General features: G+C 54.7%; 1 protein-coding gene across 3 annotated transcripts in view; it reads left to right on the top strand.

The window, feature by feature from the left end:
• Window positions 1-27,426, top strand: part of TAFA5 (TAFA chemokine like family member 5) — a 221,415-nt gene that overhangs the window by 188,105 nt on the left and 5,884 nt on the right. For 2 of the 3 annotated variants that reach the window (XR_014233543.1, XR_014233544.1), the window contains exon 4: window positions 19,598-26,734. Coding sequence is in view for 1 of the 3 variants with exons in the window: in XM_082351462.1 (XP_082207588.1) it covers window positions 9,325-9,333 (9 nt within the window). In the remaining 2 variants the exon portion in view is untranslated. Of the gene's footprint in view, window positions 1-9,324; window positions 11,429-19,597; window positions 26,735-27,426 lie in introns of those variants that run through there. The other variant, XM_082351462.1, reaches the window with a different exon arrangement.

Raw genomic sequence — 27,426 nt, forward strand, 5'->3', positions numbered from 1 at the left:
CCCCAGTTCTGCAGACATGCAGGCGTCGTGCAGAAAAAGATGCAGTGGACCTAGGTGAGGTTGTCGGACGGCAGCCGTGCTCTGCTCACATCCTCTACTCCTGTGAAAAGGGGGAAACTGTGCCCCTGGGTGGTCCCGTTTCAGGCTCCCATTTAGTGGATGTGGAAACTGAGGCTGTGGCAGCCAAGCCCATTTCCTGAGGCCGCAGGACAGGAAGAGCCCAGCTGAGATTCAAACCCAGACCTGTCTCAATGGGGTCCTTCCTAAGACCCCAAATCTCACCAGTGACAGACCCCAGGCTGTAGGGAGGGGGCAATGGTGGGGCAGGAAATGCACACTGGGGTGACTTCAGGGAGGCAGCTGCTGCCAGGGTCCTGGACCACAGCCCTCCGCCCTCTCTGAGACCTGAGTCAGAACGGCCCTCTACAGGCCTCCAGGGCCAGGCAGGGAGTTGTCCAGCAGGTACACACGTGTACACACATGTACACACACACACGCACACAATTCCACACACCTGCACACACATCCACATAAATGCACATACACTCACATGCACACATCTCCACACACGTGCACACACTTGCATCGACGTTCTTTTTCAAATGCCCATGGAGGCTGTTGTCAGTTTTGTTGGGACCCTTGTATCACTGGGCATTTAATCAACCCCGGCATCCCTGAGGCCTTTGTAACTCTTTTTAAAATATGGCTCCTCATCACAGAAAAGCTGGGGATAAGGCCCTTGGAGTTGGTAAAGCCCCTGATGAAGGGTGTGCTGGGCCGTCACTCACCACAGAACCATCCGGTAAACAGGTTCTGGATCATTGCGTTAATGGCTACTTGCTGATCACCCTTCAGAGCCAAGGGTGAATTTGCCATCACAGGAGGGACAGCCCAGCACGGCCCCTGATCTGCCCCTGTTCGGAATTCGAGGCTCAGGGGTGATTTTGCTTTGGTGGCATGAATTCTCAGTCAGCCCTCCTCCTTTTACAGGGGCCTTATAACCTGAGCCATCCCTTGTATCAGGATTGGACCTGGAGCCTAGCGTTCCTGATCCAAAACCAGAGGCTCCAGAATGCTTTCTTCCCTCCCGGAGGAGGAAACAACACAGCTTGTCCGTAATGAGGCAGCTCAACAGAAATAGAAACTGTGGTCCACTAGGACCCAGCCCCCCTCAGAACCCCACCACGCTGGGACCCAGCCTGGTGCAGACTTTCTAGAAACCTCTCTCAGAAGGCAGACTCCAAGAAAGAGTCATGAGCAAAAGAAAAGAAATAAATGGTTGTAAAGATAGATATATAATTTTCCCACATCAGATTCAAGAAATAGTTTTTTTTTTTTTAGAAAGAGAAGCTAGACCATTTAGCTAAACAATAAATATATATTATTACAGCTATCAGCTTGCCTAAAGTAAGGACACTCCAGTCTGGTTGTCTATAAAAGCTAAATAGAACAGCACAAATCTTCCCCCAGAGGGCCCTGGCAGCTCCCCCCCATCCTCCTCCCGCAGCTCTCTGCCTCATGGCACAGAAGGGCTGCACTGTCTGTGCCAGCCCACATCACTTGATGCCCTGGTTAGAGCAATCTGCTGCCTGGCCCCTGGTCCCTCACGTCCAGGTACTGCGTCCTCGTGGTGACTGAGTGGCGGATGTTTTAATGGTGAAGACAAGTGAGATGCCTGGAGCAGCCCCACTGCACCCAGAGTTGATATCTCATCTTCGGGGTCCCTGCTCAGATCCATAAAGGCTAAGAAGCAGCTTACGACAGGTGCGGGGTGAGGGGCTTGTGGTGGTTCTGGCCGTCCCCGGGTTTATCCTAAGCTCTTGCTCTCAGGTCTTCTCCCTCTCATTCTGCTGGGACCCCCGTGTCAGCGCTCAGCCCCTACCTGGCACTTGCTACGCCCTTGTCCCTTCATCCCCTGGGGTTCAGTCACCCTATGGTCTGTGGCAGCAGCCTTGACCCGGGTGAGCGGGCACTGAACCCGCTCCTGTCCTCGGACCCGCTGGGTCCGCTGTGCGAGGGGGAGGTCAGTGAGCACCCAGACATGCCGACTCTACAGTTCACTCCAGACGGCCCTCCCAGCCTTTGCTGGCTCTCCATCAGCCCAGCGAGGGCTGCGGTCTGTCTCCTCAGGCCCTGGGAGATGAGTGGCTTAGGGTGATTGAAGCCAAGCAGAGGCTTTGTTAGCCAGAGACCCCAGGAGGAGAGACCCACTCCGGCCGGCGCTGAGGCTGGCAGGGCAGATGTGGTCACCCAAGCCCTCACCAAGGGCTGAGGTGTGAGGATGGCGGGTGGGGGGGGCGGGAGTCAGACCCGGGGCCTCCCCGTTGGCTGTGCCGCCCTGGGGTTTCCAGACTCAGGCCCTGGCGGGGCCATGAGAATAATGGTGCACAGAGGTGCCTGTCTGCTCTGCCTGGTGCAGGGCCGGGGTGGCCACTTCACGCTGCTTCACAAGCACAGGGGGACGTGTCCTGAGGCCACAGGGCAGGGACGGAACTGCCCCTCCGGCTGAGAGGGCGCTCAGCACCCCACCCAGGCTTCCCCTGTCCCCCTGCCCTGCTCCATCCCCTCCCCGGCTTCTCTCCTACATGGCCCCGTCTGGCCTGGCCCTTCAGAGCTGGCTCAGCAAGGTCCCGCCAGGTGCTGCCCGCAGCCCGCAGCCCTGCAGATTCCCCAGAGCGTCACGGGCCGTGCATGTCCCACGTCATCAGGGGTGTGCTCCCTGTTTGGGGGCAGTTCACGTGACCTTGCTATGCTGTGGGCTCCAGGAGACGAGGCCCTCCACTCCTTGCCTACTAAGGGCCCCTAAATATCAGGAGATGGCGTAGTCGTCGTTCTTCGTGGCGTTTAGCAGCCCCTAGATGGGGGCAGAGGAGTGATGGAGATTGGGTGGGGGACAGAGGTCCTTAGAAGCAGCCGCAGTGACGAGACGCAGGTGCGTCCGGGGCAGCTGGGCTGGCGCTCGAGGGCCGGGGGAGGGGCTGGGGCCCTGCTGTCTCGTGCTGGGCATCCTCAGACCAGGCCTTGGCCCTCGTGCTGCACCCCCAACACTTTGTCACCGGCCCCGCCGTTCGAGGTGCCGCATCTCTCTGTCCCGTCTCCCCCCTGCGCGCTGGACGCCAGTGCGAGTTTTCACAGGGCCTTGGGTCTCCAGGTGGCCGATCGTCTCCTCCCTCACAGCAGGGCAGAGGGGGACGTGTCTGAGCAGCCAGGGCCCCTCTGCGGACGATCGTGTCCCCTCCCTCCTCGGGCGTCTGGGACATCCCAGGCTCAGGAGTCAGTTAACCGCACTCCTCGGGTGTGAACTGGCCAGATAAGGTCAGGAAGTGGTCCCAGAAACTCAATCACATGGCTGGCTGGGCATGGATGGGACGATGCACAGCCTTTCCAGAAGCTTCTCCCCAGGTTGTTTTTACTCTCTCCGTGGTAGCAGCCTTCATGGTCAAGCTCTCTCGCGCAGGCCACGGTCATCTCGCTGCCCCGCAGTTGCCACGTCTCCGCTGTCCGTTAGAACCTTTCTTTCGGGGCTTTCAGTCCAGAATATTGTGCCCTTTAAACAGAATACTCATCCTGACCCTAAAGGCAAATGGAAGCTTTCAGAGGAAGAGGGAGTATCACTCAGGGCACTCACAGGGCTGGAAAGTTTCCTTTTGTTTCATCAACGATGCTTCATAGCGTCCAAATACCAAGAAAAACCTCCTGGTCACCTGGGAAGATGTGCTTTCCTTGGCCGGCGGGAAGGGCTGCCCCGGACGGGAGCCCCGGGCGTGTCCACAGCTCAGTCCTCAGACCACACACTCCCGGGGCTCTCGCCACTGACTGAGAGGCTATGTCCACTGAACCCGGTGACCGCAGGGGACGTGGGCAGTGCTGGGCCGGCTCCTGTGTCAGCTTGTCGTGTGTCCAGCGTGCAAGGCGAGGTGACCCTGGGGCCAGCTCTGTGCACCTCGGGGGCGGAGTCCCAGAGAAATAGCCGCAGACCCCGAGGACGCAGCCCATGACCTTGGGGTGTTGGACGGCCATGCGCAGAGCTGGAGCCTGCTGGGTGCCGGCTGCTTTCCGGGCCCAGGGACACCAGGGGGTCACACAGAGGCTGCGACCCCAGGACACTCTGGATCTTCCCACACCGGGAGAGCAGCCGCACCGACCACCGGGATTCAGGAAGCTGGGTGCAGCTCCCAGAAAGCCCCTCCGGCGGGGAGAGGAGAGTTGAGGACAGCTCCCTGGCAGCAAAAGCGGGGTGTGGAGGCTTGTCAGTCACCTGGGACCGGCCGCTCTGCCTCCCTGGGCCTCTGTTCCCGTTGGGGTAGAAGGTCCTAAAGCCATGTGGTCAAGGGGTGTCTGGGCGATGTCGCACATCAAGCCATGGTCAGCAGGACTGGGGCTCAGAGTGGGTGTCACTGCCCAGTTCAGAGGGGAGGGAGGCGACCCCGGCCCTGAAGGAACCCATGGGGGTTTGGGGAGGCCCCCAGTGCAGTGACAGATCTGACCCGTAAGAAATGTATAGCCAGGCTGAGCAGGTGCCCACCAGGAGGTCAGCTCTGGAAAAGCTCAGGGCCCTCCGAGGAGCTGGGGCCCACGTCGAGTTTCTTGATCAAGCTCAGCTCGCGGTTGGAGTCGCAGGCCTGCTTAGTGGGACCGTCCAGGGGGGCAGGCAGGTCTGGGCGGATCCTCCTGGGGCCAGTGGAGCAGGGAAACCCCTACACGGGAGCCTTCACCAGGGAGGGGGAGAACATGGCCACAAGGATGCCACCTGCTGACCTGGGGCAGCGTCCTGGGCCCTCAGGTGCACGGATGGGGAGGGGACCCCAGGTTGGATGCTCTCTAGGGATACAGCAGGGCCCTCATGACACAGCCCAAGCATCCGGCCAGGTGGCTGTCATGGTCCCGCCAGGCCCGGGGCCCTGGTCACTGGCCCTGCGTGTCCCTGAGCAGGTGGGAGGTAAGGGCCACGTGGATGAGACATGACTCACTTCTCATTGGTCATCCCTGGGGCTCAGGATCCCAGGCGGGGTGGGGGGGGCAGCCTGCAGGAGAGCAGGGGCTGCTTCCTGGGTGTCCCTGGGGGTCTGGCCGATTGTCTTGAGAAGACGCTCTCTGGGGAAGGGTGCTGGAGACCAGTGGGCCGCTTCCCAGGACAGGAACGTCCTGCCGCCTGCAGGGACCAGCCCAGCGCTGGTTTTCCAATGAGCTGTGAGGACCAGCACAGGGCCCTGAGCGGGGACCCCCGTGAGGCCCGAGATGGGCCTCGGCCGTGTGATTTCCCCAGCGGGAAACGCTTCTCTGGGGCCAGAAGGGCTCTGCTGGCTTCTCCAAAGCCTGTGTGGCTCTGCTGGAGCTTGTCCTTGCAGTTCTGACTACTTTTCTGGGCTGCAAACCCGACTTCCAGGCCTCTTTTCTGGGCTGCAAACCCGACTTCCAGGCCTCTTTTCTGGGCTGCAAACCCGACTTCCAGGCCTCTTTTCTGGGCTGCAAACCCGACTTCCAGGCCTCTTTTCTGGTCACGAGGCCTGGGGACGAGCTGGCAGCCATCACTCAGCTGCTGGCTGCGTCGGGACTTCTGTCCCATCCGAGCACAGCCTCTGCGGACATCAGGCTGCCCATCCGTTCCTGACGGTCAGGCAGGTGCCGGGGGGCAGCCAGGCCCAGGGTCTGACAACAAAGGCCTCAGAGAGTGTCTGAACTCTGGCCTGGGGGGTCCGGTGACAGCCCACCCTCTCCGGGCAGCTCTGGGCCTGCCTCCCTCCCCACTTCGCCTGGGCCTGGCAGGAGAAGGAAGCGGACATCCAGGGCTCGGAAGTTAGCTGGACGGGCCTCTGTGTCCCTCCAGACCCGTTGGGCTCAGGGGTTCTGTCTCTAGACTGGCCTGATTGGGGGGACTGGCCAGAGCAGACAGGGGCCTGTGTCCATCCCTCCCCACCCACCCACCAGGGGCAGGAAGCGCCAGAGGCCAGGGTGTGTGGAGGAAAGTGGAGACCCCCCCCAAGGATGGGGGACCTATAGGGACAAACACCTGTGACTGTAAGAAATCACTAGAACGTACGTAGTGACTGCATTGCTTCAAGTCGTGAGGGCATCCTAATGAAACATCAGCCGTGCTTACTTCCCCCAAACGAAAACCTCCATGTGTGTGATGCGCCATGAATGAAAGCTAAGGGTGGACCAAGCTGGGAGACAGGCCTACAGTAAACATGCTCGGGACTCTCCCTGGCCTGTACACATGGGCGCAGCTGAGATTATAGACGCGGTCTTGTTCAGATCAGTAGGAAATACAAGACCTGAGCAGATGAACTGACAAGACGGGCCGGCGCGAGTGGCCGGGGACCACGTTGGCAAGATTATTCTACTCCTCTGGTCGTCAGGAGAAGTGAAGATGAGCCCTCAACCAAATCCTGCTTCTCTTCTATCGAATTAAGGCGGACATGAAGCCTCTGCCATCTCAGCTCGCAGATGACGAGAAGCAGCCCCCCAGGCGGGGCGCGTGGGGCACTGAGACAGCCCGGGTCCCTGGGAGTCCATCCCATGGGGGCCCCGTGAGCACGTGTGCAGCCCAGGAATTGCCGATCGCCCAGAACAGGCTGCCGACCTGCTCTCACAAACAATGCAAACGTTCATGCGGAACCCAGCCCTCATCGTACGCATGTATATGTTTTAAAGGGTGTGAAGGAAATACACTAAATTTATCCAAATATCTTCTGATATGGAAACGTGGATGGATTTTTATTTTCTTTTTATACTCATATGTTTTCCCGTTTCTCTACAAATAAGAATTTATACAATTTTGTAGGTAGAAAAAGTAGAATCAGTGCATCCTTTCTTGGTTAACCCCTCAGGTGCCGGTGAGTAACTGTGCTGGACGGTCTCCGTCATGGACGTGGCTGGACAGGTCGGGGAGGGGACGGCTGCCACGTGCTATGGTCAGCAGGGCGATGGACCTGGACGGGTGGGCCTGCAAGGTCCGGGTGAGGCGAGGGTCACCACCACTCCTGGACTCCTGGGTCGAGCATGGCATGCAAGGAGGCCTTTGCCAAACTCGGGAAGGCTGGGGCTGGAGGCGTCCATTGGGGTCAGGGTCAGGGTCAGGGTCCCTGGGCCGAGATCAGGCAGCTGGCCAGATGTGGAGAGAGATCTGCAGCTAGGACCCTGCGGTGGTCTGAACGGTGATCCCCCCTCCAAAGATACCTCGTGCCCTGGCTCTGCTCCCCGTGCCCTCCCGCTTCTGGGCTGGGCTTCCGTCAGTGGAGACAGAGCGAGGGCTGAGCGCACGCACGCCCGCAACTGCACATGGAGGTTCTCTCGGGCCCCCATCACTTCCGGACGTGTGCTTGCGGCCTTGGGGTCCCACAGCAGCCCTGCTTCCACAGCCCCGTGGGGGGCCTAGTCCTGCCGAGTGGGTGGGCACCTGCCAACCTGGAGCCTCAGGCAGCCTTGAGTCCCTTGGGGCTGCGGGCAGAGAGCTCTGACCCTCCCTGGACACCCTCAGCTCTGGTCCAGCTCTGCCATCAACCTGCTAGGTGTCCTTGGGCCTGAAACACCTAAATCCAGCTAACACCCCCTCACCGCTGATGCGTTCGGGGCGCCCGCGTGTGTGGGCTGCACACGGAGCTGGGGATGAGACGGCACGGTCCGGCGGGGGCCTCGGGGGAACCTGCGGTCCTCAAAGCTGCTCCTTGGAACCCGGTGCCGGCCTCGGGGTTCCAGGGCCACGGGCTTGGAGGAGGGGAGGCCACGCTGAGTCCTGTCCGGCAGGTGCTCTTCCTCCTGGCTCCTGGCTGCTGTCTGGGGGCTGCAGCTAGAGGGCAGGGTCCCTGCAGGTGCTCTGAATGCAGTGCCGAGGCCCTGTCAGAGCTGGGGTGGGAGGTGCCGCCCAGCCCCCTGGGGAGGGGCCTTGTCTGTCCTGGAGGAGGGCAGGCCAGAGGCAGTCAGTCCACGTTCCCCCCGAGCCGGTCACCGAGGGAAGACCGTGAAGATGTCAACAGCGCTCGCCCGGCTCACGGCCCCCGACGGCTAATTGCAGGGCAGGACGGGACAGACGGGCAGGGTGAGGCCCTCAGGGTGGGGCCTGGGGAGAGGGTCCGTGCGAGCGGGACAGCCTGGCGGCTGAGGACTCGGGAGGAGCCAGGAGGCCGTGGCGTGGTCCGCGTGACAGGGACAGGGGCCTGCGACGTGGGCGGGGCCTGGTGGAGTGTGGGCGGGGCCTGGTGGAGTGTGGGCGGGGCCGCAGGCAGGTGGGAAAGGGCCGGGGCTCAGGCCGGATGGGGTAGACGCAGGACCAGCCCGGAGGCGGAGGAGCAACTGCAGGGAGAGGGGAGGGGGTTTCTGGGGGAGGTGTCCCCCAGCACATCTGGAGGGGCCCCACCCGGGCCGTCACACCCGCTGTGTCCCATCCCCATGGCGTCTGTGGGGACCCCAGAACACCGTCCACTCCCTCCAGAGCTGGGCCTGCCGGGAGACGGTACGGGGAGCGCAGCCCCATGCGCCTGACCCAGGCCCCGGGTCCTAAAAGGCAGTGACCACCAGGATACTGTCTGTGGGACCCCAGGCCTCGGGGTCCCTGCCTCAAATTGGGGCCACCCTAGGGGACGAGGGAGCCAGTGGTCCAGCGGGGACATGGGACGGGAGGCTGCTGGACACGGGTCCCACCACCTGAGGCTGTGACGCTCTGTGGGAACCACACTCCCTGCTTTCCTGTCTCCGTCACTTTCCACGTCATATCTCCGCTGCCCCAGAGCAGAGGCTGGAACCCTCACGTCACTTCACGGCTGCGAGCTGGCCTGTTGTGTCGCATCTCCTGGGACTCTGGGGTGCTGGGTGTGGGTGCTTGGGGCCTCATCAACCAGCACGAACACCCCAGCTCTGCAGCCTCCCAGGGGCTCTGTAGGGGTGAGACACACGTTTTCCTTCACTCTGCTCTGTGCAGTTATGCAGTACCTGCTGTGTACAGGGCACAGAGCAAGACACGGTTAGGAAAACAGCCGGATGCAGCCCAGACCCGAGGCCCTGGCCAGCACGGGGCGGAGGACACGCAGCTCACACTGGCGGCTGACGGAGCTCCAGTGCGGGCCCCCCATCAGGGCCAAGGGCGGGGTCCCACCCACAGCCCAGAGGAAGGGGGTGCCCCCGGGCCGCCCTCTGTGACGAGCATAGGGTTCTCCTCCAGCACTGGGGTCCGAGACCTAGTTTTTGTCCTCGAGCAAGTCTGCTGGCATCTTTTAAGTGTGCTGTCCGGGCGAGGCCAGCCTCGTGGACAATCTCTGGGTTCCTGCCATTCCCGACGGGAACCCTTGGTATCTGCGGAGGCTGACGGCTCTCTTCTCTGCTCCTCAGGTCTCCTGACAAACGCAGCCCCAGAGGGGCCCCAGGAGTGACTTTGGCTCCCTGGAGAGGCCACAATCCTCAGTCCATCGTGGATGCCACCCACCCTCCGCCGCCCGCCCACCCTCCGTTTCTCTAGCCTGTCAAGGACAGCCTGCTTCCTCGGCCGCCCGAGCTGAGTCTGTCCGGCCGCCCCGAGGAGTCAGTCCTGGGACATACAGCAGGGCTGCGTCACCGGGCGTCCCTGGAACCTGGCCTGGCCACCCTCCCGGCCGCAGACGAGGAGGACGAGGAGGCAGCTGCAGCCCAGCCAGCCCGAGAGAGGAGGACAGCGCCGGGCCCGGGGAGGACTGAGTCTCGGGCGCAGCAGTGGCCTCTCCTTGTGCCCCAGACTGTCCGAATCGCTTTTATTTTCTTATCCTTTCAGTATATTCAATAGACCAAAGAGCAAAATCTATTTTAACGTGGACTCGTCCGTACCATCCGAGTCCCTGGGTTCGATTGGGGGGCACGGGGGCAGAGACACGCTCGAGAGGCACCCACCCCACGGACGCTGCGGGGCCCCCTGAGCAGCCGGAGGATGTGGCCGGAGGACACACGGCCGGCGATGTCCCCACGTGGACCCCGCGGGCGCGCCTGGCCGGGAGCACGGCCCGCTGTGCGCACCTGCTCCCCTGTACTTAGATGGACTTTCTCGTACTAAAATCACTTTCTGTTTTAACCAGTTAAACGCGCCTCTCTGCAGCTCCATTCTGATAGTGGGATAATCCAGGATTCGCCAAGAGCATGTCGGGTCTCCCATGACTGCTGTCTCATCCAATCACCATTTAGCTCCAGAAAGCAAATTAAAGAAAGCGAAAGTAACACTTGTTTGAAAGAGATCATTAAATGTATTTTGCAAAGCCGAAAGTTATATATTTAACAGTTTTTATATGTTGTATATTTGTAGAAAATCCTATTTAACAATTCATGTGGTAGCCCCGGCCGTCCTGAAACGTGGGCCGGGGCTGGGGGTTCGCGAAGTCTCTGGGGTGGGCGGGAGGGGGACCGGCATCCCCGGACGTAGGGGCGCCCGGCACCGCCGAGGGGCAGGACTCTGCGGGCCGCGAGCTGAGGACCAGGTCTGGGGTGGCACAGGCATGCTGGCCGGTGCCAGCGGAAAGGCCACTTGCCTTTTACTGGGTTTGGGTTGGGTGGTCCCTGCCCCCTGGGGCTCTGTTGTGGGAGTGTCCAGTCCTTTGATCACGCTTCTGCCAACGGATTTTGTTTCCCTTTTTCTCACCCCTCTCACGTTCATACAGCTTGAGGGCAGTTTGTGGCCGGCCTCGCTTCTCAAGCGGACACCCTGCTCTTTCTCAGTCTTCATGTCAGAGGGTGGAGACAGCGGGGGATGGGTGGAGACAGCGGGGGATGGGCGGAGCCCCCATCTTCCCACTTCCCTCCTGCAAGGCGGGGTCACCAGGCCCCACGGATAAGGGACAGTTACGTTTTACCTTCCCCTGTCCACCGTCTGCCAGGTCCCTTTATTTTCCTGAGTTTCAGCTGAACTATGCTACCTAAGAGTCCAATTAACAGGAGTTATTATGCTAGGTCTATGCTACTAAAAAAAAAAAAAAGGAAAAGAAAAAAAAAAACTATATAGAAGCTGTTCCAGCCACCCATAGACTAAAGACAGGAGAGAAAATCCATTTATTTGAGACCCGTTTCAATGTCCACGAGCATATAGTTTACCTTCAGTCACCACAGATTTATGGGTGTGTGTATCCTGGGGTAAAAGGACTGGCCGAGGTTCGGGTTTGTCATCACAGAGGAGGCGGCCTGCACACCGTGCTGTCCCGAGCTGGCCAGCCCCGAGCTCCGCGGCCTGGGCTCACCCCGGGGGCAGCGAGGGAGGCCCCGGGAGGGTCAGCCGGCCCAGCACACCCCTGCACTGCCCGCCGGCGTCCCCACCACCACCCCCCTCGCCTGTTCCTTTTGACAGTGGGTGTAGACACCTTCCGAGGGCGGAGGTTGGGAGATTTGATATGTTACAGCATTTTTTTTTCCTTGTTTTACACTATTCAGTTTTGTGTTGATTTAGCTAAATTATGAAAATAAAGAAAAACTCCTTTGATAAGCATGGCTTTTGTTCGCTGGCCGCGGCGTCCTGGGACAGGGCTGTCGCCGGCGTGGCTGGTGGAGACAGAGCCCAGGGCACAAGTGGTGACAGGGAGGCAGGACCTCTTCCCGGGAGGCAGGCCCACCGTGATGATGCTGTCAGGGGCCCTCCAGGTTCTCCCGGACCCCCAAGGATGCTCCCTGAAGCCCGGCCCCGGGCGCGTAGACAGCGTCTGGCCCGCAACTACCATCCCCTGGGACGCCGTGCTCCTGGCCAAGCCAGTGGGAAGTTGACAGCCCCATCCATTCAGCCCTCCCCCAGGGTCCGTGAGCCAGGCCCTCCCCGCACATGCCCCCGGTTCCAGGAGCAGAACCCCACTCAAGGGCTCCAGAAGGAGACCTTCTGGTCTAAAGGGTCCCCTTCCCCGGGAAATCTGCTCGGATCTCCAAAGAGCACTCTTAGGCATGTTCCGAATCCATCACCTACAGGCGTGCGTGAATTGGGGGAGGCCTTGCCTGTTTCCAACTGCTCTTGATAAAATGTCAGCCTTGGGACCTGCGGCCGGGGGGGCGGGCCGTGGGCCATTCAAGTTCTGCGCTTGATTTAAGGAGACTTCACCGGCCTTTGGAGCTGTTACAGGGAGTAAGGAGACCCCCGCCCTCTGGCACAGAGCCGGGCTTGTCCTGGGAGGTAGGGAAAGGGACAGAATGCAGACCTAGCTGCTGCCACAGGGACCCCCAGGTGGGCCCTTCCCCTCTCGAGGGGGCCTGGGTGCCCTTGCCAGGAAGGGCCTTCCCCGGGGGCTACACCTCAGGGAGCAGCTTGGGGGCTTTGCCATGGGCCCAAACAGGGCAGGGCAGCTTGATGGGGAGAGGGGCCCACCCTCGCCTCCTCCCTCTGTCCACACGGAGAAGTGAGCTGGAAGGGGCGGGGGTTCATGTGCAGGAGGAGAAGCGGCCCACCGGAGAGCTACACACACAGCCACTACTCCGGAGACTTCTGGGCATAGCAGGGGGAAAAACAAAATCGTGAAGCTAGAGAAAAGAAAAGAGCTTCTGGGCCACCAGGGCTCGTAAAAGCGGACACCGTCTCCGACCGGATCCAAGGGTGTGTACCGGTCAGGTGGCGCTGCAGGAACAAACAGTCCGCCTGTCCAAGTCCAACCTTCCCGTAAATAGGGCTCTCCCCTCCTGCCCCAAGCCCTTAGAGAATAGGAGGCGTGTTTATTTAGGGGCGATTCTGTGATTAGTGCCACCGGTGCGCCGCTCCGTCTCTCAGAACCTGGTCCTGAGGCCACCTTTAGCGGCTAGTCTCCATGGCCACCTGTTGGCCTGCATCCTGGCTCTGCCTCTTAGAGGGTGTTAACGTGAACCCAGGCTGCAGGCACTGGCTGTGGGGCAAGTGCAGCTCCGGGTCAGGGTCCGAGCAGGGCTTCCTCGTGGGCCCCACCGTCACCGTCGCTACAGTGACCAGGCGCCGCCTCCGTGGTCAGTTCCCGGACTGGCCAGCCGGGATGTGTGTACAAGCCCGTGTAGGTAGTGTGTGCATGTGCGCGTGCACGTGCCTGTTTTCACGGTCACCCTCATGTTCTGGGCACCTTCTAAGTCAGGGGTCCGAGGAGGAGCCTCCAGGAGCCCCAGGTCATGCCCAGAGGCGTCGCGTCGGTCCAGAGGACGCCTGGGGTGAGTTGACCCCAGTGGACACTGCAGCCCCCATGTTGCCGAGGCCTCTCCTGCTGGTGTCCCACGTGCCACAGTAACTTGTCACGTTGGCATTTGGGAGGGGACACCTGTGCCGTCCTTGTCCTGAGCTGACCATAGCCCAGAGAGGCGGGCGTCCACAGAAAGTGTGCTTCTCTGGAAATGCCCTGGTGGAATGTGAGGGCCGGGAGGCTCCCGAAGATTCCCAGGGCGCTGGGCTCAGCGAGAAGACGTGGTGGCCTCTGCCAGTCCTGCCCATCGTGCCGATCTGACTGATGGTGGGCACCGTGCCCCCCGCAGAACCAGCGACAGCGTCCTGGGTGTGTGGAGAGCACCCACTTCAGGGCTGAGAAAGGTTCCTGGCACGCTGGCCCTGCTCCCTTAGTGGCCTGGGTCGGCCCAGCCCAGGGAAAGGCCATAGTGGGGTGCAGGAGGGGCCCCTGTCTGCTCCTGCAGAGGGTGGGGTGGGTGAGCCCCGGGGGAAGGGCTACAGAAGGCAGACGGGGGCGGGGGCGGGGGGAGGAAGTGGGCTCAGAGGCCCAGGGCGGGGGCGATGAGGAGGGGGGCTGGGACGGGCGTCTGGGCTGCTCAGCGCAGGTGCAGGCCCTCAGGACAGCTGGGGACAGCAGCCACCCCCAACAGACGCGTCCCCGCATGTGCCCACCCGGCACTCTCCTCTCCCCACCCGAACATGCTGACCATCCCCACACACACTAAGATGAAGGTTCACAGGCACCCACTCCAAGGGGGTTGCTCACGCCCTCCACCCTGCCCCCGGGGGCCACTGCCACGTGGAGACGGGACTCGGCTGCTCCCAGACAGGGGACAGCGTGCAGGCCTTTGCAGGTGCCGCGGTGACGGTGGTGAGTCAGCGCTGCACCGTGTTCCCCGCTGCTCCTGGCGGGTGAGTGCTCAGAGCCCCTGGTCTGTTTCCAGCGGTCTGTGTGTCTTTCTGTCTCTCAGCCGCCCCCCAGGCCTCAAAGGCAGGGCCTGATCACCCAGCACACGAGCCGCCACCTCTCCACTCAGGCTGGGGTCCCAGCCTGGGGCATTGGGCATCCCTGCTAAACCTGGGGGGTGGCCTCCCCAGTCTCATTGCCCCGAAGGACGCGTGTGCCGCCTTTCCGGCTGGCTGTCTAGTTTCCTGGTCGTATATATTTTCTCCATTTAGTCGCTGGCATCTTTAGGGGCCACACTGCATCTGAAATATCTGTTATTTCTTCCTTCTGTGACCAGGGTCATGGAATTACTTTAAAATAATATTAATTTTCCGCTTTTACAGATGTCACCTCATTTATTCCTTCCACCAGGGCTGCAGGGATGAAATCCGTCTCTTTCCTTGGTGGGGCTGGCGGGCAGGGGGCCCTTGCAGCTGGGGCAGCACACAATGGACCTGCATGTGACGTCGCCCTTCGTCCCTGGGGCAATAGGAGCCTGAAAGGCGCCCATCTAGGCCAGCCGTACTATCCAGTCCCGCCGTAAAGGTGGGACGTGAGCGTGGGAAGCGGCACAGGTGCCGTCCGAGGAGGTGCCCCCACCTTACATTTCACCGGCTCTGCAGAGGGTGAGCGTTAAGGAAAAGTTACTCTGACGCGTAGGAAAACAGTCAGGAAGATTTCATGGAGGACTAGGGCAACAGGCGAGGTCAGGCTCGCCTCCCAACGCAGCAGACGGCTGGGGATTTACAGCCAAGGAGCGGAGTGGACGGGAGACCGGGACCGGAGACGCCGGGGGCAGGGGGTTCTTGCTGTAGGCACGTCGGCGAAGGTGGGGGTCCCTCTAGGCTCACTCAGTAGGACTCTAGCTAAGATGGGGCCCATCGAGAAAGCACACGGGATCCCAAGGCCAGGTCTGGCGGAGCGCAGGACTCTGGGGGCCTGATAAAATTTGGTCAAGGGGAGCGTTTCGGTCACAAGCTCTCTCTAAACGTAGAAATGGTAGCCTTCCACACAAACCTCACAACTTGACCCTCCCATTTGAGCCCAGCCTCACTTCTGGGAAGACCAAGGAAGGAAAAGCTCCCGTTGCCATGGAGACACCGAGACTCATGCTGAGCCCATGGTCACTGCCGGGGTTCTGACGCTCCTTGGAGAGAGGAGAGGAGAGTCAATCTCGGAAGCTCCTTTGGGAGCTTGGGCTGACGCTGCCCAGGCTTGGGCAAGGTCAGCCCTCAGTCAGAGGTTGTCCGTAAACCCTGGAGCAAAGCCCTCCCCTCCCTGTCCAGGGAGCGCAGGTGTACTGCCCTGAGTGACGGGCTGTGGCCCAGTGGGCATGTCCAGGTCCAGGCCCCCTATTCCAAGGATGGGCCCTGCTGCCCCTGCAGTTCTGGGACCCCATTGCTGGGGCTTCCCAGGACCTTTCCCGAGGGATAAGGCCTCACCAAGCCGGGCAGACAGGCGGCCTGGACTCCCTCCCGAGAGAGGTGGACGGGCTTTCCATGTCCACGTGCAGAGGTCTGGCCCCACGTGCCTGCTCAGTCTCGCCCCAGAAAAGCCACGTCAGCCAACACACTCAGGCACACGGCCCACTGGGAGACAGTCTAACGGGGCCGAGGCGGGAGGGGCCGCGTCGGGGCCGAAAGCCCAGGGCCCAGGGCTCCCGCTGACACGGACGGTAGCGGGAGCCCCGTCAGCCCTTTGCGGCCTCCCTTCAGCCCCATGGTTGAAGGAGGAGGGGAGAGCAGCCTCAGGGCTTAGGGGTCAGGGGCGTGAACGCGGGACACAAGTCCCCAGAACCCACATCGTCCAGGAGTTGCCTCAATATGCAGGACGCGTGGGGAGGACGCTGGAGCCCCTACAGGGAAAGTCCTCTGACGCTCAGGGGCCCAGCGACTCACCCGCCCTGAGCAGGTGCCCTGGGTCCTCCAGATGCCTCCACGGTCTCTGGGCCGCTGCGCGAAGGAGGACAAGAGCAACCCCAGGGGACGCAGGGACAGAGGGCGGACGCTGCGGGGGGGGCTGGTCCCAGCAGCAGGATCGTGAACGTGCGTGGCTGCCAGCTCGATGGACTCTCCCCCCTGCCCCGTTTCCCAAGGGCTGCTGTCACTTCCTGGTGCCGAGCTCCCATCATGAGCTGCGATCATGACAGATCCATTAATGAAATCGATTTGGTCACGTTATCCGTTTAACGCCTAAATCGGAGCCCGATCTCACCCCCAAGGCTGGAGGCTGACCGTCCTAAGTCGCCCGGAGAGAATGAGCTTCTGACGTTCAAATAATTAAACTTAGTTTTCTGCTTGGGGCTCGTAAAATTCCCCTGAATTATGACTGTGAGAGCCCCTCAGTCATCTGGGGGGTGAGTTGAGGCCGGAGGTGGCCCATCCCTTTGGGGAAATAGCCTGCGTAATGGGTGTGGGAGGGTTCATGGTGGAGGGGGGGGGTTGGTCAGCCAGGCTCAGATGCCCTGAGGCTCCGCCGTGTGGGGATGGTGTGAGGTCCTGAGCGAAGCTCCCAGAGCCCGGCAGCGGGGCCTCTCCTCGCTTTGCTTGGTCAGTGCTGTTCTGGAGGCCCTTCCAGTGAGGCTCCAGGGAAATACCTGCCGGGGAAGCAATAAAAATGCAAATGTTCCAGAGCAGTGGGTGAAAATTGTGTTCAGACACTAAATTGGGGTGTATGTTAGCAGGATCCTGCCCTGCCAGATTGTCAGGGAAATTTTTGTTTTCAAAATTAGCTTTCCTGCGGTTGTTTGACCCTCGGAGGTGCCTGCGTGTGTCTGTGCATGTGTGAATGTGTGTGTGTGTGTGTGTACATGTCTGTGCATCTGTGTGTGCGTGTGTCTGTGCATGTGTGAATGTGTGTGTGTCTGCGTGTGTCTGTGCATGTGTGAATGTCTATGTGTGTGTGTGTGTGTCTGTGCATGTGTGAATGTCTGTGTGTGTGTCTGCGTGTGTCTGTGCATGTGTGAATGTGTGTGTGTGTGTGCGTGTGTCTGTGCATGTGTGAATGTCTGGGTGTGTCTGTGACAGTGTCCATGATGTGTGGCAGTGTCCCGGTGTCTGTGTCAGGCCCCATCTGGTGTCCACAGTAGGAGGGGTCCTGGGCCCAGACCCTGAGCTTGGCCTGTCTTGGAGGAGGAGGGCTTCCCTGGGGGCTCAGTGACATAGAAGTGCTCCTGGCCTGGCACAGTGGGTGGCAGAGACAAGCCCAGCGTCCCTCTGCAGGGACACACCTTCCACTCGCCCGCTCAGGACCCTCCTGAGATGTCCCCCAACCATGAGTCCCACGGACCAGAAGACAAAGAGCGGGGTGACCCAGGAGCCCGGATCCCAGAAACGTCCGGCGACAGAATCAGTCCCGGAGCGCGGACGGCAGTGTCAGAGGTGGACTTCCAGAGAAACTACGGTTTTTCCAAAAAGGAAAAGAAAATGTGAGAAGGGGGAAAGATGCTGTAGGGAAGAGGCACAGGGGACCCAAACGCAGTGGCCCTCGCTCCCCAAGGGGCCATCCCTGCTCCCAGACGCTCCCCTGGGTGCCGCCTCTGGTGGGCCTGCCCCTTCTCACCGGCATCTGCTGCACTCGCCTCCCCGGTGACAGGAATCCCTCACTCACCCGCTCGCCTGTGCTGTCACCACAGCCCACCCAGCGTGATTGAGCCCTGGCGCTGGGGGACGGCGGGGAACAGAGCAGATGAGATGTCGGCCCTGCTGGGTCCAGACTCTGCTGCAGGGAAGGGGGAGGCCCGGGGAAGGCAGCCCCCCACCAAGCAGATGGGTAAATGTCGTCTCCATCAGGGTCAGCGCGGGGAGGGGAGGGGAGCCCACTGCTGGATGCGGGGGTCAGGGCCCATCACAACGTAAGTTGTCCTCATCTGATTGAGACAAAGCCTTGAAACCCAGAATAGCCTTCTTTTAGGATTGGTTGAAATTCGAAGTTTGGGTCTCTGCTTTGCTTTCCTTCCCACTCAAGCTTTTTGAGAATCCGGTCTAGACCTGCACTCTGCTTCTTTGAGGCTCATGGCACAGCCTCCAGACCGGGCCCTGAGTGATGTCCTGTCCTATGGTGACATGCCAGGTGTGACTTGATGTGACCTCTTCGGGGCACGGACCCTGGTCGCTTCCCCACCCGCGCAGAGCACAGGCAGGACACGTGGCAGGCCTTCCATGGCCACACCCCCAGGATCACCACCACGCGCTGTGCTGTAGACACCCACCACAACCTGGCAGAAACAAGAGGCCCATTCAAAGCATCAGCCCCTGGGCTCTGTTCAACCCTTTCCTTCTTCATAAAGTGAACGGCAACCTGCCTGCACGAGGAATTCTAACAGAAGACCATCATCCCAGCCACCAAGAGACGGGCCCAAGCAGATCACCAGCTGGGTGGTGGGCCTGTGAGCATCAGGGTGGCCACGGACCCCCGAGCAGCCAAGGCCGAGGACCCACTCCCTGGTGCAGGCATGCAGAGCACAGAGACTGTGTGGGTCAACCTTCATCCTGTGGGTTCAAAGCCACACCGGAGCATCTGAACAAGAAGCAGGAGAGGCGTGGAGACAGCATCAAGGCCAGAACGCAGCCTCAGCTGAGCCTCAGGACACGGAGCCCCTGTGGAGGAAAGCTGCCTACAGCCCCACGTGTGTCAGCTTCCTTACCCGCTTCCCCTCACGTGTCTCAGATTGACGCCCTCTTTAAACTCTGCCTTCGCTCTCCTGGTCAGATTCCATTTTTGACTTTTCAGGGAATCAGATTCTTCCCACCTTGAAACGTGGACTCCCCAAGGGTCCTCCCCCCCGCTCTCTGCCCAGCCCAAGGGTCACATGCGTCTCCCCAGTCTCCTGGACATAAAGACCCACGGGAAGGGGCTGCATCTTTTCTTGCGTCTCCAGAGCCTGGTGACCATCAGCTCTCACCACACCTGTTAAGTGAATGTTCAAATGTTTGTGGAATAAACTGAGTGTCTGCACGCAGGGCCTTGGGGGCTCTCAGTGTGGATGTGAGGGTGGCCTGCTGGGATGTTTCTGAAAGTCCCATTTGAAGGGGGAGGGGACAGTCAGCTGAGGCTCCAAGGGAGGGTACAACAGTCCCTGGCCAGGCCCTGGGTGAAGGAGATGTAACCCTGTGAGCAACGTGGATTGACTCCTCTGTACTTAAGTTTCCCAGCCAGCTTGTGGGTTCTGGAAGGTTCCATGGCATGTGCATCGCAGCCGTCAGCATCAAGAGTGGAGCCGTACAGCATGCCCTGCCCTGGACACATGCAGACAAACAATCAACCAGGCACACCAGGGGACAGAGAGTGACCCCAGACCACGAGCTGGAGCCCTAAAGGAAGAAGACTTTGGGGATGGGAATCATGGGGCCACCATGGTGGATCGTTGCCATGACAGCCACCTTGGCTCACACTCCCATGTCCCCACACTGATGCTGAGCTTGGTCATGTGACACCCTTTGGCCGGTCGAACAACAGCAAATGTGATGCAGGCAAACGTTTAAAAGGCACTGGCTTCTTAGAATTTTCCCACTCTTGATGCTGTCACATCCTATTACCATGTGACCCAGTCTAGGTGATGCCACAGGAGGACGAAATAACACATGAGGCCATCCAAGCCCAGCTGACAACCATCGTGAGCCCAGCCGAGATCAGCAGAGGAAACATCAGACAGAACATGTGCTGGACACACGAGGGCCATGGATAAACAAGACTGTGTAAACCAGACAGCAGTGGGTTACTTTGAAAGTTCTGGGGGAGAAAAATCAACCGTTCCAACTTAAAATTCTATGTCTAGCAGAGGTACACTTTGAAAACAATGGCAAATAAAGATACTTGAAGAAAAATTAAAACTGAGAGAATGCACTGCTAAAAGACTCTTACTCCAGGAAATACTAAAGGATGAGACAGGAAAGAAAGTACCCCAGGTGGAAGCTTGGAGGTTCAGGAAGGAACAAGGTCTACGGGAGGTGAGATGCTGGTAATGGTAGGATGGTGAGGTTTGGCAACTCTTCCCAAGAAAACAACTACACAACCTGAATTCAATTCCCCAGCACAACCCTTTGAAAGCACTGAATAAAGGCAGGAAGAAATGACGAAGAATTTACTTTTGAAAGAATGCTGCTGATCAGGTAAGAACTGCATTTTTGTGGCTTCCTTCCTGGGGCTGCTCCCCAAACCCCAGGTTTGGTGATAGAAAACACAGCTTTGGCGCGTGAGGCAGCAGGTGACATAGCTCGGGGCAGCAGGGCAGCAGGGAATGTAAGGAGGACCTTTGTGAGCAAAGAGCACCAATGGGTCCAGATCCAAAGCTGAGCATCAGGTTTGCCCGAGCCCCTGGCTGACCACTAAGCAACACAGGACCGTGGGGCAGAAACTGGAGACATTATTTGTGATGATGTGTTTAGGAAGGCCATGACTTTGACCGAGGACATTCCCCAACCTGCACGGTCCAGGCCACCGAGAGAGGAGCGTCTCCGGCTTGAGGCGTCAGAAGGAGGAACACAGGGTGGCCAAGGAAGACAGACACCAGAGACCCAGAAAGTGGGCAAGCCCCCAAACCTGAGTATGAACTCTGCCCAAATCCTCAGGTGAGTGCTAGACCACATAGGTGTAGGATGCACACATGGAGTCAGGAGACAAATAAGCACAGCTGGAAACCAAAACAACACAAAACAAAGCCCTAAGCAGAAACATCAGCTGCTCCACACTTTGGGGAAGACAGATTTCACAGTTTCTGAGGGCAAGCAAAATAATTGCCAACTGTAACAAAAACCAACAACCCTCAGAAAAACAGCAGACATTTCAGAGTGCCCACAACATACTATTTACAACAAGCTTTCCACCAAGATTTATCAGGCATGCAAAGGAGCAGGAATGTGTGATGTGTACTCAGGAAAAAATTCAGATGTAGAAACCAACTCGGAGCCAGGCCTGCTGCTGGATTTAGCAAGACTTCCAAGTAACTCTTATAGATGTCCAAATAATTAAAAGACAATGTGGTATTAATGAGTAAATAGAGAATTTCAACAAAGAAATTAAGACAACAGAATAGCAGTTCTACAGGAGGAAAGTACAATATCAGGAAATAAATCGAAAAATTGACCAGATAGGCTCAACAGAAGACTGCAGCCAGCAGAGGAGAAAGCTGGTGAGTCTGAAGAGAGACCGGTAAAATGACCCAACCTGAAAAATGGACAGAAATGATGGAAGAAAGTTGTAAAAGCTTCAGAGACCTTTTGGGACAATATGAACCTGCCCAGTATCAGTGGAAATTAGGTCCCTGGAATGAGAGAAGAGAAAATGTGGAGTAGAAACAGCATTTGTAGGAACGATGGCCCAGACTTCCCAAATCTGGTAAAAACATTAACATACAGATCCATCAGATCAACAACCCAAAGTGGAATAAACACAAGAAACTACAGCAAGGCATATGGTATTCAAACCTCTGAAAGACAAAGACAAAGAGACATCCTTGAAAACAGTAAGAGAAAATGGCGCATTTCATGGAGAGTACAGTGATGTGACTAATGGCTGATGTCCCAACAGAAACCAGTGAGGCCATCGACAGAGGAATGGATAAAGAAGTTGTGATATATATATACAATGGAATACTACTCAGCCATGAAAAAGAATGAAATAATGTCATTTGCAGCACCATGGATGCACCTAGAGATGATCATACTAAGTGAAGTAAGTCAGACACAGACAAATATCATATGATATCACTTATAGGTGCAATATAAAAAGTGATACAAATGAACTTATTTACAAAACAGAAATAGACCCACAGACATAGAAAACAAACTTATGGTTACCAAAGGGAAAAGGGGGGAGGAATAAATTAGGAGTTTGGGATTAATATATACACACTACTATATATAAAATAGATAACCTACAAGGACCTACGGTATAGCACAGGGAACTATACTCAATATTTTATAATAACCTATAAGGGAAAATAATCTGAAAAACTCCCCCCCCATATATATATATACAATTGACTCAATTTGCTGTATACTTGAAACTAACACAACATTGTAAATCAACTATACTTCAATTTAAAAAAAAACAACAGAAAACAGAGATGCCAGACACTGCAGAGACAATCTGAAGTGTCCAAGGGAAAAAATGTCTGCCAACTAAAGATTCTATTTCCAGAAAAACTATTCCTCAAAATAGAATGTGAAATAAAGACATTTCCAGTAAAACAAAGCTGAGAAAATTCCCTGCCAGTAGTAGTACTGCAGTGCAAGAAATGCTAAAGTATTCTATAAATAAAAACAAATATGAGTGTGTACACAATCTCATAATTTCTTTAGAATACATATTATTGGGTGTAAAATGTACAGAGGTTTTATTTATCTCTGTATAAAGGTATATAGCCCAAAGATTGTGGTACAAACAGAAAATATGGCAAGGTTCCTATTTTTTTTTCCAGAAATCGCTTAATATTAACCTTAAATTGAGTGTGATAACATAATATAATCCATAGTGAAACCTCTAGAAAATAATGCAGTTTTACCTAGAAAGCTGAAAGTGGAATTGAAGTGGTATGCTAAAAATATGTGATGACCCCAGAGTAGGCAGGAAAGAGAGGCTATAGAAACAAACATGAGATAAGAGCATGGAAAAGAAAGAGTGAGGTGGCCCCAAAATCCAAACACCTCAACAGTTATATTAAATACAAATAGAAGAAACTCCAACCAAAAGTCAAGAGTTGACAGATGGGATAAAATAGCAAGAACAAAATATGTGCTTTACCCAGACAAACCCTAACACAAAGACACACACAGTAAAAGAATGGACAACATATACCATGCAGACAATAGGCATGAGAAATTGGGAGGGGATGTGTTGGTAATAATAGTCGAGATGGACTTTCTGACAAGGAAGAGTACCACAAAAAGGAACATTTACTAATAATAAAGTGTCAATATAGCAGGAAAATATAGCAATACAGCAGGAAAATAAAAGAATAATAGATGTATATGTGCCTGAAAATAAATGCAAAGTACATGAAACAAAATGGACAGCACTGAAAGGAAAATCAGAGACCATAACCATTAGAAATGAAGATTCCATTACTCTGCCATCAGTAACTGATAAAACAGAGACAAAATCAGTAAGTCCATGGAGGACCCAGACAAGATCAGCCAATACCTAATCACATTTCTAGAATATTCCACCAACCAAGAGTGGACCCCTAGTAGCGCTGGAACGCATGGTAGGGCTGCGTGCTTATATTTTCTAAAATTGCTAAACTCTATTCAAAAGTGGCCATACCTATCTGATCAGTCTTTATTAATTTTAGCCATACTGTAGAACTAATTTTGCACATACTCTTTTCAAGACACATGGAAGATGAACCAAGACAGACCAAGTGCTGGACAAAAAGCAAATCTCAAAAAGTTTCAAGGAATGAAAATCATATAATATATGTTCTCTGACCACAACTGAATTAAATTAGAAATCAACCAGAAAACGATATCTGGAAAATTCCTGAATATTTGCAAATACCTTCTAAACAATCCATGAGGCAAGAAGAAAAAAAAAAAAATTTAAGTTTTACAGATTTAATTAAATTAACTTAAATATTTTGACTTGAATGAGAATTAAAACACACTATAGTGAAAATTTCTTCAATGTAGCTAGTGCAGTGCTTTAGAAGCTTATATTAGGAAGGGAAAATGGTCTGAAGTGATTGACATAAGCTTCCTCCTTAAGAAACTAGAAAAAGGAGCAGAGTAAACTCAATGTAAATAGGAGGAAGGAAATAACACAGAGAAGAGCAGATATCAGTGAAGTAAGAAGTGAATAAGTAATAAAAGCAATGAAACCAAGAGCTTGATTTTTAAAAAGCGGCTTTACAGAATTACAATTGAGGTGTAATTAACCGCACATATTTAAAGCACACTATTGTCAAACACATCAGAATTCTGACATGTACACACACCCTTGAAACCATCACCACTGTCTTAGTCTGCTCTGGCTGCTGTAACAACATACCACGGACAGAGTGGCTTTAATAAGGGGGATTTATTTCTCACAGTCCTGGAGGCTGGAAAGTCCAAGATCAAGGTGCTGGTTGATTGGGTTCCTGGGGAGGGCTCTCCTCTGGGGTTACAGGTGGTCGCCTGCCCCTCACTGTGAACTCACAGGGTGGGGAGACAGAAGGAGGGAGCGAGGGAGGGAAAGAGGGAGAGACAGGTAGAGAGAGAGAGGGAGACAGGGAAAGAGCACTCTGGTGTCTCTTCCTAAGGGCGCCAATCCCAGAGGACAAGGGCCCCACCCTCATGACCTCATCCAACCCTAAATACCTCCCAAAGTACCATCGCATTGGAGGTAGGGGCTTCAACGTAGGAATTTCGAGGGGGCACAATTCAGCTCCTAATACCCACAGTCAAGATAAAGAAGATGCCCACCAGCCCCAAAGCAGCCTCTGGTCCCTCCTTGCCTACCTGGTCTGTTTTCTGCTCCACTGATCTGTGCTCTTGTCTTTCTCATTTTCTTCCTCCTGCTCTGGGTTTACTCTCCTCCTGTTCTCTGCCTTATTAACATGAAAGTCTGCATGTCTCATTTTAGATTTTCTTCTTTTCTAACATAAACATTTAAAGCTGTAAATCTCCCTCCAAGCATTGGTTCTGCTGCATCGCACACACTTGGGTCTGTTGTATTTTCATTATCATCCTGTTCAAAGTATTTCTCTAACTTGCTTGGTTATTTCTTTTTGATCCATGGATTGTTCAGAAATGTGTTATTTAACTTCAAAATAATATTTGGGGATTTTCTAGATATTTTAGTGTTACTGATGTCTAAATTAGTTGCATTGTGGCCAAAGAAAGTATTCTGTATGATTTCAACCCTTTTAAATTTATTGAGCCTTGTTTTATGGCTCATTGTATGATCTATCATGGTGAATGTACTATATTAATTCGAATAAATGTGTATCTGGTAAATGTTGCATTTGTGTCTTGTAAATATCAACTGTTTATAAATACCACATATCTAAACATATATGTTTTAATTTCAGTTTGTCTAGCTCTACCAAAAACCTTATTAGAATTTTGATGAGATGTGTACTGAATTTATGGAATAATGTGGGAAAACGGACATTTTTCAGGTATTGAAACTTTACGTAAATGAACATAACAGATCTCTTCATTTATTTGGTTCTTCTGATTGTCTTTTACTATCATTGCATTATTTTCTGCTTGACAGATTTTTATGTATTAAGGCTTTATTCCTATGTTTTTACACTTATTATTTTGAATAATATGTCTGTTAATACCACAAAATTGTCTGGCAATAGTGTTAAATTTTTGCTTTTTAATCTTTATATATTTTACTATTTATCTTGTCTTACTCTGCCAAATCAAAGTGTCCTTAACTTGTCCCAGATTTTAAAGAGAGTGTGTCCGGAATCTTTATACTGAAGCATGATGTTTGTGGTCATTTTTCCTAGATAACCTATATCAACGTAAGGAAGTACTCTCCTATTCATAGTTTTTTAAGAGCTTTTATCAAGAATGGAGTTAAATTTTTTTAAATGCACTTTCTTGCCTCTATTCGAATAATTGTATGTTTTTTAAGTGGTGAATTATACATGCGGTATTAATGCATCCTTTTACTTCTAAGAAAACCCAATTTGATCATGAATAATTTTTAATGGATTACTGCCTTTGAATTGTTAATATTGTGATGGATTTTTAGATCTATGCTCATGAATTATATTGACCTACACTTTTCTTTTCTTATAGTGTCCTTGACTGGCTTGGGATCAAGATTATACTCATCTCATAAAATGAGTCTTTTCATTTTTTATTGTGTGGAAAATTTTTATGAAATTGGAATGATCTGTTCATTGACTATTTGGTAGAAGTCACCCATAAAACTATCCGTACCTCTTTTAAAATTGAAAATATAGCATGGGTGGCCTTTATAATACTGATCCAGTAGGTCTATTTAGGCTTGCTATTTCTTTGGGGGTCATTTTTTGGAAGTTATGCTTTTCCAGGCACTTTTCAAGTTTACTTAAATTTGCACATTTATCAGGACAGATTTGTTTATAGAGTTCTCTCATCTTTGATGTCTTTACTATGAAATGCATCGTGCATTCAAAGATGCGTGTGAACAGTTCCAACAACAGTAACAGACGAAACACACATCCTTCCAGCATCTCTGTGAAGAGTCAGAGCCTCACCAGCCCTGCTGAAGCCCTCACAACTTCACCCTCTACCACCCTCTTCCCAGAGTAATCATCTATTTGACTTTGTGAAAATCATATTCGCACATTTTTAAGAGTTGATAGTCTAAGAATGAATCCTTACATTCTATCATTGGGTTTACAGTGGGAGTAACAGACACAAAACGAGCTTTATGAGGTCAGAGTACAGTGGCCACCATCTAGGGAAGGCACCCACGGAAAACAAGCTCAAGAGAGTGTGTGGGGAAGCCTCGTTTCAGCATCTTGGAGAGTTTACAGGAGCCTCCTGCAGAATTCCCTGAGCAGGTCACCTGTGAGGCGGGGACCCAAGGGCTCGCCCTGGCTGGGGCCCCTTCAGGGACTGTCGTGCGGACCGGGAGCTAGGCTGCTCTGTCTGCACGTCCTCCTCCGGTTCCTGTGTTACAGCAGCCCCATCTGTGCGGTGGGATGCACGCCCTCAGCCGGCCCAGGATCGCAGCATGGAGAGGAGCACACAGCCAAGGTAAGCCACAGAGAAGAACCCTGGCCAGCACCCCAGGTACGCAGAGCTTGGGTCAAACAGCTGATGCAGTGAGGGTGAGGCCCCGGGTTAAACTCCACGTGCATCAGTGGGGATGCACTCCAATCTGGGCGGGGTAACCTCTGCGTCCTGTGGACGGCTGTCCACAGAGGGGCCTCCACCAGCCTCCTGAGGGTGGTGGTCCTGCCCCCTGCATCACATCTCCAGTGTCCTGAGTCCCCTCTGTGGGCTCCTGCTCTCAGCTGGGTGGGCACAGCCTCCCGAGCTTCTTGAGAAGGAGTTCAAGGGAAGCAATGTTTTTGGACCCAGCCTATCCAGAGTGGTTTTTATTTTATTCTACATATTTTACTTTATTGTTGAATATTAAAACATATCGAAGAGTTTGGCTGGGTAAAGAATTTTGGTTGGAAACCATTTTCCTTCTGACTTGAAGGAAGCCCATCACTGTCTTCTGGATTCCTCTGTTGCTACTGAGAAACCCGAAGCCTTGTTGATTCTCCATCCTTTTAGTCATATTTTTCTGCAAACAAGATTATAGCATAGTCTCCATTCTGTTGTGCAGTTTTATAATGAGGAGCCTTGGTGTGCATCTATTTTCATTCCTGTTCTAGATGTTTACAGGGCTTTTTTAACCCATCAGCCCTTTATTTCTGAGAAATTTTCTTGATTTTTTT

This window comes from Balaenoptera borealis (genome assembly GCF_965194805.1).
Source record: "Balaenoptera borealis genome assembly, chromosome: 13".
NCBI classification, from domain to species: domain Eukaryota; kingdom Metazoa; phylum Chordata; class Mammalia; order Artiodactyla; family Balaenopteridae; genus Balaenoptera; species Balaenoptera borealis.